General features: G+C 42.2%; 1 protein-coding gene across 6 annotated transcripts in view; it reads right to left on the bottom strand.

Annotated features, from left to right (window-relative positions):
- Positions 1-16,432, bottom strand: part of CDC42BPA (CDC42 binding protein kinase alpha) — a 140,177-nt gene that overhangs the window by 62,706 nt on the left and 61,039 nt on the right. For all 6 annotated transcript variants that reach the window (XM_073671827.1, XM_073671830.1, XM_073671828.1 and 3 more), the window contains 4 exons: positions 11,031-11,164; positions 7,368-7,610; positions 5,093-5,203; positions 4,587-4,834 (listed from right to left, as the gene is read on the bottom strand). In XM_073671827.1, the coding sequence (XP_073527928.1) occupies positions 4,587-4,834; positions 5,093-5,203; positions 7,368-7,610; positions 11,031-11,164 (736 nt within the window). The remainder of the gene's footprint in view (positions 1-4,586; positions 4,835-5,092; positions 5,204-7,367; positions 7,611-11,030; positions 11,165-16,432) is intronic.

Here is a 16,432-nt window from a genome sequence, read left to right as displayed (position 1 = left end):
TTCCAAAGAAATTCAAGCTGTCCTGCAGGCTCAAGGTGTGTCAGTGTCAGTGTCCGTGCAAACTATCCGTCAACATGTGAATGAAATGAAACGCTATGGCAGAAGACCCAGGAGGACCCCACTGCTGACACACAGACATAAAAAAAACAGACTGCAGTTTGCTATAATGTACGCGAGTCAAAATCATTCTGTGAAAGCGTCTTATGGACAGATGAGCTCAAGATAGAGCTTTTTAGTAAAGCACATCATTTTACTGCTTACCGAAAACGGAATGAGAGAAGAACACAGTAACTACAGTCAAATACATTGCAGGGTCAAGGATGTTTTGGGGTTGTTTTGCTGCCTCTGGCACTGGGTGCCTTGACTGTGTGCAAGCCATCATGAAATCTAAAGATTACCAAAGGATTTTGGGTGGCAATGTAGTGCCCAGTGTCAGAAAGCTGCGTTTGCGTTCTAGGTCATGGGTCTTCCAGCAGGACAATGACCCCAAACATACTTCAAGAAGCCCCAGAAATGGATGGAAACAAAGCGCTGGAGAGTTCTGAAGTGGCAGCAATAAGTCTGGATCTAAATCCCATTGATCACCTGTGGAGAGATCTTACAATTGCTGTTGGGAGAAGACGCCTTCACATATGAGAGACCTGGAGCCGTTTGTAAGAAGAGTCCAAGATTCCAGGTGAGAGGTGGAAGAAGCTGATGGTTAGAGGAAGCAAGTGATTGCAGTTATTTATTCCAATGGGTGTGCACCCAAAAATAAAGTTGAGGGGGACAACAATTTTGTCCAGCCCATTTTTGGGGTTGTGTGTGAAATTATGTCCAATTTGCTGTTTTTTTCTCTGTTGTTCCAAAAAACACAAAGGAAATAATCAGGTGTATAACAAAACACAGGTAAATGCAATAATTTTATGGGAGAAATACTTCATTTTCTGGAACAATTTCAAGGGTGCCAACACTTTCGGCCTTGACTGTGGCCATGAGAAAGTTACTAAACATATAATTAAACAGATATGATACAGATAGATATGATATAGATTGATATCCTTTTTCTCGATATTAAGGAGTTGTCGCTCATCTCCTGGGCAGTCTCTGCAGGTCTGGAGTGTACAGGGGGCTGCAGATGTGCGGGGTGGGGGCTCGTTCTTCCATTTTCCGGACATCTCGGGGTCGGAGTTTGTTTAGACATAAATCTTTCTAGTTCAAATAAAAGGCTGATTTGTGGATTTGCAGGCGGTGCCGCTAGAGCCGCTTTCCCTTTTTAGGATAGATCGAGGCGGCCTGCTCTGGATGTGATGCCTCTCCCGTCTGCGGGGGGCAGCTGGCACCGGCTGTGCGGAGGGGATACAAGGAAACATGACATCATCTCTCACCAGAAGGCATCTATGGGCATCCAGCTTGGTGACGCTGGGGGTCCGAGGGTCCTGGAGTTATCTAGTGTGCTGGATTTATCAGCAAGTGTTTATATGAGCGGAGCCAAAGAGTGTCAGGTCCTGTTATCCCGCAATGGATCTGCCTCACGGCAGCACCATATAAGCCCCGAGCACAGCGAGGGCAGCCGGGCGGCCCGCAGCGACCGGGACCACTGTAAGCACTGACACCATAATAGGGTCCTTCTCCCACACAGCCCCCCTTCTCTTCAGAGTCTCCGTCACCTTGTGATTCCATTACAGTGGGGCTGTTGAAGATTGTTGAGTGACGCTGCTACATCACGACATGGCGCACGGGAATGGGGCCAAATTGTGACCCGCAGGGAACAGCAACTGCGAAGAGCAGGTCAGGAATAATCAGAATGATTTTTAATTTTGTGACGTTACACTGAGGGACCTCATAACTCCCCATTCACCTGCATTACATGACGATGGGGCAGCGGCATCCAGAGATCTATGGCTGTGCCGTGGTCAAAGCCGCCGTGTAGCCCTGGATGGGGGTGGAGGAGGATGTTAGAGTCCGGAAAAGCCTGACGCCAGTCCTGCAATTTCCTGTGATATCAGTAAATTCCAAACTCTCCCAATCATTGGGGTCCAGTGTAACGGTCCAGTAAGAAGGTCCATTACGGCGGTCAAGTACGGAGGTCCATTACGGCGGTCAAGTACGGAGGACGCTTATGGCAGTCAAGTACAGAGTTCCATTACGGCGGTCAAGTACGGAGGTCCATTACGGCGGTCAAGTACGGAGGAAGTTTATGGCAGTCAAGTACAGAGTTCCATTACGGTGGTCAAGTACGGAAGTCGTTTATGTCGTTTATGGCAGTCAAGTACGGAGGTCGTTTATGGCAGTCAAGTACGGAGGTCGTTTATGGCAGTCAAGTACGGAGGTCGTTTATGGTGGTCAAATACGGAGGTCAAGTACGGAGGTCCAATACGGAGGTCAAGTACGGAGGTCCATTACGGTGGTCAAGTACGGAGGTCCATTACGGCGGTCAAGTACGGAGGTCCATTACGGCGGTCAAGTACGGAGGTCCATTACGGCGGACAAGTACGGAGGTCCATTAAGGCGGACAAGTACGGAGGTCCATTACGGCGGTCAAATACGGAGGTCAAGTACAGAGGTCCATTACGGCGGTCATGTACAGAGGTCCATTACGGCGGTCATGTACAGAGGTCCAGTGCGGCGGTCATGTACGGAGGTCCTTTGTGATGGTCAAGTACAGCGGTCCATTATGACAGTAGAGTATGGTGGTCCAGTATGGCGGGCCCATTGAGCCGGTCCAGTATAATGGTTTAATAGTTATACTGGATTTCGCTAAAATTTTGATATATCTCTACAAAAGCAAACACGTATGTTACTCTTTCTTACCTACCCACACTTTGACCTTGATAGAGGCTAGAAATACATTTTTGCATTCTTTAGGGCTTTTTTATACAGCAGGTTCTCAAAAAGGTCAGAAAAGTAAAGAATTGACTTATTTGGCTTTACGACACCTTCAATTCCAATGGAAAACAGCCGGATAAGTGAGAAATGTCTCTGCCACGGTCATGTGAGCAGTCACCGGTCAATCACATGATCACCATAGACCGATGGAGGCAGTGTATGCAGGGATCGGCAAGGCAGAATGGTATTTTACACCTGGCCAATATGGCCAATATGGCGCTCTAGAATGAGGCCAGTTCTGGCAGTTATTAAGGGGAGAAGCTGCACATATAGTTATGGCAAAAAGTGTTGGCACCCTTGAAATTGTTCCAGAAAATGAAGTATTTCTCCCAGAATATTATTGCAGTTACACATGTTTTGTTATATATATATATATGTTTATTTCCTTTGTGTGTATTGGAACAACAGAAAAAAGCTGAGGAAAAAAAGGCAAATTGAACGTAATTTTATGGACGTACGTAATTTTACACAATTCCCCAAAAATTGTCTGGACAAAATTGTTGGCATCTTTCCAAAAATATGGGTGAACAACTTTGTTTCAAGAATGTGATGCTCGTTCAAACTCACCTGTGGCAAGTAACAGGTGATGGCAATTAAGGAAATCACTCCTGAAACCAGATAAAAAGAGGAGACGTTGACTCAATCTTTGCATTGTGTGTCTGTGTGTGCCACACTAAGCATAGAGAACAGAAAGAGGAAAAGAGAACTGTCTGAGGACTTGAGAACCAAAATTGTTGAAAAATACCAACAATCTCAAGGTTACAAGTCCATCTCCAGAAATCTCCTGCAGGCTCAGGGTGCATCAGTGTCAGCGCGAACTAGCAGTCGACATCTGAATGAAATGCTATGGCAGGAGACCCAGGAGGACCTCACTGTTGACACAGAGACATAAGAAAGCTAGACTGCAGTTTGCCAAAATGTACGCGAGTAAGCAAAAATCCTTGTGGACAGATGCGATCAAGATAGACCTTTTTGGTAAAACACATCATTCTACTGTTTACCGAAAACTGAATGAAGCCTACAAAGAAAAAAACACAGTACCTACAGTCAAATATGGTGAAGGATCTCCAGATGTTTTGGTTGTTTTGCGGCCTCGGTGCCTTGACTGTGTGTAAGACATCATGAAATCTGAAGATTACCAAAGGATTTTGGGTGGCAATGTAGTGCCCAGTGTCAGAAAGCTGGATTTGAGTCATAGGTCATGGGTCTTCCAGCAGGACAATGACCCCAAACATACTTCAAGAAGCCCCAGAAATGAATGGAAACAAAGCGCTGGAGAGCTCTGAAGTGGTAGAAATGAGTCCGGATCTAAATCCCATTGATCACCTGTGGAGAGATCTTACAATTGCTGTTGGAAGAAGGAGCCTTCAAATATGAAAGACCTGGAGACTTTTGTAAGAAGAGTTGTCCGAAATTCCAGCTGAGAGGTGTAAGAAGCTGATGGTTATAGGAAGCGATTGATTGCAGTTATTTATTCCAAAGGGCATGCAACCAAATATTAAGCGGGGGGTGCCATCAACTGTGTTCGGCCCATTTTAGGGGTTTTGTGTGAAATTATGTCCAATTTGCCTTTTTTTCTTCTCTGTTTTTGTGTTGTTCCAATACACAAAAAGGAAATAAACGGGTGTATAACAAAACATGTGTAACTGTAATAACGTACTAAGAGAAATACATCATTTTCTGGAACAATTCGTGTACTTGAGTTTCTGGGTCCTTACCTTTCTCTCCGCGTCTTCTCCAGCTTGTCCCTAACAATCAGGATCTCTTTCTTGAGGGTGAGCTGTTGGCTCTCGGCATCCCGCAGCTCCTTCTTCAGGTTCTTGATCTCGGCGGTGTGCAGCGCTTCCCTCTTGGACAGCTCCTCCTCGTAGGACACGCTCTTCTTTTCCAGGTCGGTCTTCAGCTTGTTGATTTCTTGCTGCTGCTCGGAGCTGCTGAAACTCAAGGATCGGCCAGTATGCTTCTGCTGTGGGGATATGAGGTAGGTAAGTGTGTGCCGCACAGTGCATGTGCGGACATGACGTCATCGGAGCCGCTCACCACCTGATGCGGAAGTGAGCAGCGCCACATTAAATCCAGACTGCATGGCCCTTAGAGCATGCCCGCACATACACATGTAGCAGAGCTGAGCTTGTTCTTTGTCATAATGTGCAGTAATATCATAATTAGTGGGGCATTCCCATCTTGTACAGAGGAAAAGTTGGATCACTTAGGGTTCACTTACTTTCAGGCCCTCTAGTTCGCTCTCCAATTGTTTTGCATATTGCTCGCTGCGCTCTCGCAGTTTTCGGTCCTTCGAGGCTTCGGCCGCTGCTGCTTCAGCCTGAGCTTCCACCTAAGAAATGGGTAAAAGACACATTCGTGATCCAACACTTCTGCGTTCACTTCACCGCGTCGAATAAAAAGACGCCTCTGCGCAGTGTCAAAGGGCCGAGCCTTTTCCTTCTCCAACTTAATCATTGACGTCTTTTTTCAACAGTATCTGACATATCATATAGACATAAATATACATTTTAAAGATAAAAAAAAGTTATTTGAAATTATTTTTATACCATTTCCACATCACACTGACTAATTGTCTGTTATTGGGACAACTAATAAGTGGTTACGTGTTCTGTTTTCATGTAATGTATGCACCAAAAATTGCATTTTAAGCCAAATATTTGTCTTTTTCTTTACATTTTTTAAAAAAAAAAATACTTTAACTATACTGCTCAAAAAACTAAAGGGAACACTTAAACAACACAATGTAACTCCAAGTCAATCACACTTCTGTGAGATCAGCCTGTCTGGTTATGCAGCAAGACTGATTGTGAATCAGTTTCTCCTGCTGTTCTGCAAATGGAACAGACAACAAGTAGAAATGATCAGCGATTAGCTGACACCCCCTATAAAGGAACGGTCCTGGAGGTGGGGACCACAGACCATTTCTCTGTTATCATCCTTTTTGTCTGTTGTTTTGGTCACTTTTGCATTTTGCCATTGTTCTCACCCCTAGAGGTACAGTAGCATGAGGCGATGTCTACAGTACAACCCACAGAAGTTGCTCAGGTAGTGCAGCTCATCCCGGATAGCACATCAATGAGAGCTGTGATAAGAAGGGTAGCTGTGTCTGTCAGCACAGTGTCCAGTGCATGGAGCAGATACAAGGAGACAGGCCAGTACACCAGGAGATGTGGAGCCGTAGGCGGACAACAACCCAGCAGCAGGACCGCCCGCTACCTCCTCCTTTGTGCAAGGAGGAGCAGTGCCAGAGCCCTGCAACATGACCTCCAGCAGGCCACTAACATCCATGTGTATGCTCCAACTGTCAGAATCAGACTCCATGAGGGTGGTATGAGGCCCGATGTCCACAAGTGGGTGTTGTACTTACAGTCCAACACCGTGCGAGGGCGATTGGCACTTGACAGAGAATACCAAGATTAGCAGATTCCACATTGGTGCTCTGAGCTCTTCACGGATGAGAGCAGGTTCACACTGAGCACATGTGACAGTCTGGAGACGCCGTGGAGAACGTTCTGCTGCCATCAACATCCTCCAGCATGACCGTTTTGGCAGTGGGTCAGTAATGGTGTGGGGAAGCATTTCTTTGGAGGGCCGCACAGCCCTCCATGTGCTAGCCAGAGGTACCGGGATGAGATCCTCAGACCCACTGTGAGACCATATGCTGGTGCAGTGGGTCCTGGGTTCCTTCTGATGCATGACAATGCTAGGCCTCATGTGGCTGAAGTGTCAGCAGTTCCTGCAAGATGAAGGCATTGAAGCTATGGACTGGCCCGCCCGTTCCCCAGACCTGAATCCAATTGAGCACATCTGGGACATCATGTCTCGCTCCATCCACCAACGTCACGCTGCACCACAGACTGTCCAGGAGTTGGCGGATGCTTTAGTCCAGGTCTGGGAGGAGATCCCACAGGAGACCATCCGCAACCTCATCAGGAGCATGCCCAGGCGTTGTAGGGAAGTCATACAGGCACGTGGAGGCCACACACACTACGGAGCCGCACTTCTTATCTTGTGGCATATCCACTGAAGTTGGATCAGCCTGTAATTTAATTTTCCACTTTGATTTTGAGTATCATTCCAAATCCAGACCTCCATGGGATATTATTAATTTTGATTTACGTTGATAATTTTTATATGTTTTATTGTTCTCAACGCTTTCCACTATGTAATGAATAAAGATTTGCTACTGGAATATTTCATTCAGTGATATCTAGGATGTGGGATTTTAATGTTCCCTTTATTTTTTTGAGCAGTGTACATTTTTAGTGTTTTTTGTGGTTTGTTTGTTTTTACATTTAAATTTTGTAAAAAAAAACAACTGGGGGAGTCCATGGACCACAACAATCAAAAGATTAAATGGTTAAAATAGCGGGTTCCTTGGATCCAGTCCATCAGCGTAGGTGATCGGCTGTGAACAGACTCCTCAGCACCCGCGATGAGGTCGACACCAGTGCAGAGCTTTTTCACGTCTCTTCATTTTCCAGTTCTCCTACCTCTTTCTTGGCCCGCTCCGCTCTCCGCAGTTCCTGCCGTAACGCTTCCACCTTCTGCACAACACTCTCCATTTCCTCTTCCTTGTCGCGGAGCTGACGAACAAATTTCTGCTTGTGGGAGCGCAGCTCTGTGAGGCGCTCGTTCATCTCCTTCATCTCCTGCACGCTCAGCCGATGCTGGCTTTGGGCCTCCTTAAGATCTTTGGTCTGAGACTTTAACTTCTCATTGGACTCCACCAGCTCCTGAACGCAGAAAGTAAGAGAGGAGAGAAGTAACCAAGAGCCAAAGCCTATCCCAACTACCATGTAAGAATAGATATGTGACTGCACCAGCAGAATAGTGAGTGCAGCTCTGGAGTATAATACAGGATGTAACTCAGGATCAGTAATGTAATGTATGTACACAGTGACTGCACCAGCAGAATAGTGAGTGCAGCTCTGGGGTATAATACAGGATATAACTCAGGATCAGTAATGTAATGTATGTACACAGTGACTGCACCAGCAGAATAGTGAGTGCAGCTCTGGAGTATAATACAGGAGGTAACTCAGGATCAGTACAGGATCAGTAATGTAATGCATGTACACAGTGACTGTACCAGCAGAATAGTGAGCGCAGCTCTGGAGTATAATACAGGATGTAACTCAGGATCAGTAATGTATGTACACAGTGACTGCACCAGCAGAATAGTGAGTGCAGCTCTGGAGTATAATACAGGATGTAACTCAGGATCAGTACAGGATCAGTAATGTAATGTATGTACACAGTGACTGTACCAGCAGAATAGTGAGTGCAGCTCTGGGGTATAATACAGGAGGTAAATCAGGATCAGTAATGTAATGTATGTACACAGTGACTCCACCAGCAGAATAGTGAGCGCAGCTCTGGAGTATAATACAGGATGTAACTCAGGATCAGTAATGTATGTACACAGTGACTGCACCAGCAGAATAGTGAGTGCAGCTCTGGAGTATAATACAGGATGTAACTCAGGATCAGTACAGGATCAGTAATGTAATGTATGTACACAGTGACTGCACCAGCAGAATAGTGAGTGCAGCTCTGGGGTATAATACAGGATATAACTCAGGATCAGTACAGGATCAGTAATGTAATGTATGTACACAGTGACTGCACCAGCAGAATAGTGAGTGCAGCTCTGGAGTATAATACAGGATGTAACTCAGGATCAGTACAGGATCAGTAATGTAATGTATATACACAGTGACTGCACCAGCAGAATAGTGAGCGCAGCTCTGGAGTATAATACAGGATGTACCTCAGGATCAGTAATGTAATGTATGTACACAGTGACTGCACCAGCAGAATAGTGAGTGCAGCTCTGGGGTATAATACAGGAGGTAAATCAGGATCAGTAATGTAATGTATGTACACAGTGACTGCACCAGCAGAATAGTGAGTGCAGCTCTGGAGTATAATACAGGAGGTAAATCAGGATCAGTAATGTAATGTATGTACACAGTGACTGCACCAGCAGAATAGTGAGTGCAGCTCTGGAGTATAATACAGGATGTAACTCAGGATCAGTACAGGATCAGTAATGTAATGTATGTACACAGTGACTGCTCCAGCAGAATAGTGAGTGCAGCTCTGGAGTATAATACTGGATGTAACTCAGGATCAGTAATGTAATGTATGTACACAGTGACTGCTCCAGCAGAATAGTGAGTGCAGCTCTGGAGTATAATACAGGATGTAACTCAGGATCTGTAATGTAATGTATGTACACAGTGACTGCACCAGCAGAATAGTGAGTGCAGCTCTGGAGTATAATACAGGATGTAACTCAGGATCTGTAATGTAATATATGTACAGTGGGGAAAAAAGCATTTAGTCAGCCACCAATTGTGCAAGTTCTACCACTTAAAAAGATGAGAGAGGCCTGTAAATGACATCATAGGTCGACCTCAACTATGAGACAAAATGAGAAAACAAATCCTGAAAATCACATTGTCTGATTTGGAAAGAAATTTTTTTCAAATTTTGGTGGACAATAAGTATTTGGTCAATTACAAAAGTTCATCTCAATACTTTGTTATATATCCTTTGTTGGCAATGACAGAGGTCAAACGTTTTCTGTAAGTCTTCACAAGGTTGGCACACACTTTTGCTGGTATGTTGGCCCATTCCTTCATGCAGATCTCCTCTAGAGAAGTGATGTTTTGGGGCTGTCGCTGGGCAAAACGGACTTCCAACTCCCTCCAAAGGTTTTTCTATAGGGTTTAGATCTGAAGACTGGCTAGGCCACTCCAGGACCTTGAAATGCGTCTTACAAAGCCACTCCTTCGTTGCCCTGGCGGTGTGCTTGGGATCACTGTCATGTTGAAAGACCCAGCCACGTTTCATCTTCAATGTCCTTGCTGATGGAAGGAGGTTTGCACTCAAAATCTCAAAATACATGGCCCCATTCATTCCTTCATGTACACGGATCAGTCGTCCTGGTCCTTTGGCAGGGAAACAGCCCCAAAGCATGATGTTGCCACCCCCATGCTTCACAGTAGGTATGGTGTTCTTTGGATGCAACTCAGCATTCTTTCCCCTCCAAACATGCAGAGTTGTGTTTCTACCAAACAGTTCTACTTTGGTTTCATCTGATCATAGGACATTCTCTCAATACTCTTCTGGATCATCCAAATGCTCTATAGCAAACTTCAGACAGGCCCGGACATGTAATGGCTTAAGCAGGGTGACACGTCTGGCACTGCAGGATCTGAGTCCCTGGCGGAGTAGTGTGTTACTGATGGTAGCCTGTGTAACATTGGTCCCAGCTCTCTGCAGGTCATTCACTAGGTCCCCCCGTGTGATTCTGGGATTTTTGCTCACCGTTCTTGAGATCATTTTGACTCCACGGGGTGAGATCTTGTGTGGAGCCCCAGATAGAGGGAGATTATCAGTGGTCTCGTATGTCTTCCATTTTCTAATTATTGCTCCCACAGTTTATTTCTTCACACCAAGCTGCTCGCCTATTGCAGATTCAGTCTTCCCAGCCTGGTGCAGGGCTACAATTTTGTTTCTGGTGTCCTTCGACAGCTCTTTGGTCTTCACCATAGTGGAGTTTGGAGTGTGACTGTATGAGATTGCGGACAGGTGTCTTTTATACTGATAACAAGTTCAAACAGCTGCCAGTACTACAGGTAATGAGTGGAGGACAGAGGAGCCAGTACTACAGGTAATGAGTGGAGGACAGAGGAGCCTCTTAAAGAAGAAGTTACAGGTCTGGGAGAGCCAGAAATCTTTCTTCTTTGTAATTGACCAAATACTTATTTTCCACCAAAATTTGAAAAAAAATTCTTTCCAAATCAGACAATGTGATTTTCATGATTTGTTTTCTCATTTTGTCTCTGATAGCTGAGGTCGACCTATGATGTCATTTACAGGCCTCTCTCATCTTTTTAAGTGGGAGAACTTGCACAATTGGTGGCTGACTAAATACTTTTTTTTCCTACTGTACACAGTGACTGCACCAGCAGAATAGTGAGTGAGTGCAGCTCTGGAGTATAATACAGGAGGAGGTAGATCATTTAGTTTTCCTTTACTATCATTATACATGGTGGCGGTGTAGTTACAGATCCTCCCGATGTTGGATGTAACATACAGGTATACTTTCCTTGCCCTCATACACTGACACATCGGCCTCTCACCTTGTTTAGATCCTCCTTCTCCTGTTTCAGCATCTTCACCTGTTTTTCAAAGGCTTTGATTTGTTTGGAAAAATCCTCTAAATCCTGCCGGGTCACCGCGCTCTTCTCCAGCTGCTGGTTGTGCTGTCCGGTGCCTGGGAGACAGAGAAGAGTTATTGCAATGATGGCTTTGAATTGGTGACTTCACCCCTTAAAGGGATTTTCTAGGATTACGAAATCATGGCTGCTTTTTCCAAAAACAGCACCACATTTGTCCAGAGGTTGTGTGTGGTACTACAGCTCAGTTCTATTCCCTTCAATGGAGTGGCAATACCAAGCACAACCTGTAGACAGGTGTGGTGCTGTTTCAGAAGGAAAGCGGCCATGCTCTTGTTACCGATCTCTAATGACAATGTATCCGATGTCTTGCATCTTCTGTCGCTCCACCCCATAGTTGGAATTCTTCCCTTCTGCCGTATGCAATACTGACAGATGTAGTTTAACTACCCCCCGTGGAAAAGGAGGTATTCCCTGCCATCTGTACAGAGTTATAAAGCCGCCACATCCCCAGTTACTGTCTGACACCTCGCTATGGGGTATATTATGCAACAACGGTAATGCTGACCGCTCCTCATTCTCTAAGGAACGTGACAACGCACATGTTACAGGGGAGTTGTCAGATGAGGAACATCTCATTTTAATGGAAACAGAATACCAGGGGTCATGTGACACGTGTTGGGGAACCCTAGCAGACACTTTATTTATTTCTATTGGTTTAGCCCATTGATGCACTAAACTTACATGGGTCATACCATTCCGCTGAGCAGAGTTGGGGTCCACTGCACGGTGCACAGAACTATAGCATTATACTACATGAGAGCAGAACTGTTAATCAAACTACAGCCCCACCCACAAGGAGCTGGGCACAATATACCCAATATATAAGATACAGTGTTTGAGCCCTTCAGCCAATTTTCATTTTTGCACTTTGGTTTTTCCTTTCCTTCTTTCAAGCCATAAGTTTTTTTTTGCCATAGGACAAGGATGCTGGCTGTGTCCCTCACCCCGATGTGCGTTTTGCCTGTCTTCTTCCAGTGCCGTGTGCAGGCTCACCACACAACCTCCATGGCCTGTATGCACACTCACCACCACAAAACCTCCACGGCATGTATGCACACTTACCGCATAACCTCTACGGCTGTTCTCTAAATCACAGTTATTCGCTGACCAGACATTTCCCTTGTGAGTCAAATCCCAAGCATATCAGCAATGAAAAGCTGCGGAAATTTAGCAGCAGACATAGCCCTTGAGAATGAATCCAAAATCTGCAGAATGTCAATTTATGCATCATATGTTACCAACTGCAATGCACAGGGTGAAAGCCACAGCAAAATCAGTGACAAATCAGCATTTAACATGGGGATTTTGGAGCAGATTCTGCTGCGGATTTCTTGCAAAAATCAGCAGCGGTAATGAATGTGTCTAAGGCTATGTTCACACACGTTGAGTTTTTCAGCATATTTTGTTGCAGATTTTTATGCAAATTTTCAGCTGCGTTTTGCAGTAACAGTCTATGAGAAACCAGAATTCACTGTTCACACATCTTGTTTTTTTCTGCTGCGCATTTTGTGCCTTGGTTGGGTTTTTGGAAAATAGAGTATGTCACTTCCTTCAGTGTTTTTTTCAGCGTTTTTTCACCCATAGGAAGTAATGGGTGGTGAGAAAAATGCTGAAAAAACGCACCAAAAAACCCAGGTACATTTTTTCAGCGTTTTTGATGGCAAATAAGAATGGGGTTCTTTTTTTCACAGAACTTTATCTACCTGCATAAATAGAGACAGAAGGACAGTGAAAAAAACGCATCAAAAAACGCAGCAAAACCAGCATTTTTGACGCAACTGATTTCCTGCCAGAGATCAGTTTTGCTGCAGATTTCTGATGTAAAAAAAACAAAAGATGTGGGAACATAGCCTTAGTGTAGCCTTATATTTGCAGTTGTTGTCAGCAACATTAGAAGACAGCTGTATATTTTCTTCTATGCACTAGTCGGGGTCTGCTATTCAGGAGCGCACATTCCAGTCGGGTCGTGCAAACTAGAAAGGAGAGGCAGGTGTGCGCCTGTTTATACACAGATTATGTGCTAAAATCAGCACCAGATGTCGCCTCCATCCTGGGATAAAACAATAGCTGCCTCTACATAGGATAAAAGAGAACTTTATGCCGAAAAAAAAAAAAAGGTAATTCCTTTATAAAATAAACCAGGGCTGGAATGGCGCTCAGATGCCGATCCTCGATTAACAGACGGTGACTCAGTTCTGCTTGTGGTTATTTGTAGATCAGGCAGCGACCGAGTATCTGATTTCCTGCACGTGAGAGCTTATTATAATGTATTCATGGAAAGAGTAACTACTAATGTGCCAGGAAAAAGAATGGTACCATGTACTAAGCCGCAAAGGTCCGAGCATATCCATATTACTAATCAAGTGAATTCACTAAATAACATTTCTACAGAATACTTTCATAGAACTTTGCAATGTGCTGTTCCTCTGTTACTTCTCCAAGAAACTTGTGAATAAATAGACAAATGAGGATTTTCATTCTGCATGACTAAAGCACATGTACATAGCAGCAGTATTATAATAGGCGATAGGGTTAACAGAACATACTCGCTCAACACTAGTTATATTCTTGTACATAGGGGGCAGTATTATAGTAGTTATATTCTTGTACATAGGAGCAGTATTATAGTAGTTATATTCTTGTACATAGGGGCAGTATTATAGTAGTTATAATCTTGTACATAGGAGCAGTATTATAGTAGTTATATTCTTGTACATAGGGACAGTATTATAGTAGTTATATTCTTGTACATAGGGACAGTATTATAGTAGTTATATTCTTGTACATAGGAGCAGTATTATAGTAGTTATATTCTTGTACATAGGGGGCAGTATTATAGTAGTTATATTCTTGTACATAGGGGGCAATATTATAGTAGTTATATTCTTGTACATAGGAGCAGTATTATAGTAGTTATATTCTTGTACATAGGAGCAGTATTATAGTAGTTATATTCTTGTACATAGGGACAGTATTATAGTAGTTATATTCTTGTACATAGGGGGCAGTATTATAGTAGTTATAATCTTGTACATAGGGGCAGTATTATAGTAGTTATATTCTTGTACATAGGGGCAGTATTATAGTAGTTATATTCTTGTACATAGGGGGCAGTATTATAGTAGTTATATTCCTGTACATAGGGGGCAGTATTATAGTAGTTATATTCTTGTACATAGAGGGCAGTATTATAGTAGTTATATTCTTGTACATAGGGGACAGTATTATAGCAGTTATATTCTTGTACATAGGGGGCAGTATTATAGTAGTTATATTCTTGTACATAGGGGGCAGTATTATAGTAGTTATATCCTTTTACATAGGAGCAGTATTATAGTAGTTATATTCTTTTACATAGGAGCAGTATTATAGTAGATATATTCTTGTACATAGGAGCAGTATTATAGTGGTTATATTCTTGTACATAGGGGGCAGTATTATAGTAGTTATATTTTGTACATAGGGGCAGTATTATAGTAGTTATATTCTTGTACATAGGGGCAGTATTATAGTAGTTATATTATTGTACACAGGAGCAGTATTATAGTAGTTATATTCTTGTACATAGGGGCAGTATTATAGTAGTTATATTTTGTACATAGGGAGCAGTATTATAGTAGTTATATTCTTGTACATAGGGGCAGTATTATAGTAGTTATATTATTGTACATAGGAGCAGTATTATAGTAGTTATATACTTGTACATAGGAGCAGTATTATAGTAGTTATATTCTTGTACATAACGGCAGTATTATAGTAGTTATATTATTGTACATAAGAGCAGTATTATAGTAGTTATATTCTTGTACATAGGAGCAGTATTATAGTAGTTATATTCTTGTACATAGGAGCAGTATTATAGTAGTTATATTCTTGTACATAGGGGCAGTATTATAGTAGTTATATTCTTGTACATAGGAGCAGTATTATAGTAGTTATATTCTAGTACATAGGAGCAGTATAATAGTAGTTATATTCTTGTACATAGGAGCAGTATTATAGTAGTTATATTCTTGTACATAGGAGCAGTATTATAGTAGTTATATTCTTGTACATAGGAGCAGCATTATAATAGTTATATTCTTGTACATAGGGACAGTATTATAGTAGTTAAATTCTTGTACATAGGGGGCAGTATTATAGTAGTTATATTCTTGTACATAGGGGGCAGTATTATAGTAGTTATATCCTTTTACATAGGAGCAGTATTATAGTAGTTATATTCTTGTACATAGGAGCAGTATTATAGTAGATATATTCTTGTACATAGGAGTAGTATTATAGTAGTTATATTCTAGTACATAGGAGCAGTATAATAGTAGTTATATTCTTGTACATAGGAGCAGTATTATAGTAGTTATATTCTCGTACATAGGAGCGGTATTATAGTAGTTATATTCTTTTACATTGGAGCAGTATTATAGTAGTTATATTCTTTTACATAGTGGCAGTATTATAGTAGTTATATTCTTGTACATAGGAGCAGTATTATAGTAGATATATTCTTGTACATAGGAGTAGTATTATAGTAGTTATATTCTAGTACATAGGAGCAGTATAATAGTAGTTATATTCTTGTACATAGGAGTAGTATTATAGTAGTTATATTCTCGTACATAGGAGCGGTATTATAGTAGTTATATTCTTTTACATTGGAGCAGTATTATAGTAGTTATATTCTTTTACATAGTGGCAGTATTATAGTAGTTATATTCTTGTACATAGGGGGCAGTATTATAGTAGTTATATTCTTGTACATAGGGGGTAGTATTATAGTAGTTATATTCTTGTACATAAGGGCAGTATTATAGTAGTTATATTCTTGTACATAGGGGAAGTATTATAGTAGTTATATTCTTGTACATAGGAGCAGTATTATAGTAGTTATATCCTTTTACATAGGAGCAGTATTATAGTAGTTATATTCTTGTACATAGGGGGCAGTATTATAGTAGTTATATTCTTGTACATAGAGAGCAGTATTATAGTAGTTATATTCTTGTACATAGGGGCAGTATTATAGTAGTTATATTCTTGTACATAGGGACAGTATTATAGTAGTTATATTCTTGTACATAGGGGGCAGTATTATAGTAGTTATATTCTTGTACATAGGGGGCAATATTATAGTAGTTATATTCTTGTACATAGGAGCAGTATTATAGTAGTTATATCCTTTTACATAGGAGCAGTATTATAGTAGTTATATCCTTTTACATAGGAGCAGTATTATAGTAGTTATATTCTTGTACATAGGAGCAGTATTATAGTAGTTATAATCTTGTACATAGGGGCAGTATTAT

The sequence above is a fragment of the Phyllobates terribilis genome, unplaced genomic scaffold (genome assembly GCF_046119375.1).
Source record: "Phyllobates terribilis strain yellow unplaced genomic scaffold, ASM4611937v1 Scaffold_3__8_contigs__length_932513732, whole genome shotgun sequence".
Classification (NCBI taxonomy): domain Eukaryota; kingdom Metazoa; phylum Chordata; class Amphibia; order Anura; family Dendrobatidae; genus Phyllobates; species Phyllobates terribilis.
The sequence above is the reverse complement of the archived record's forward strand: the minus strand, read 5'-3'. Positions and strand labels throughout refer to the sequence as shown.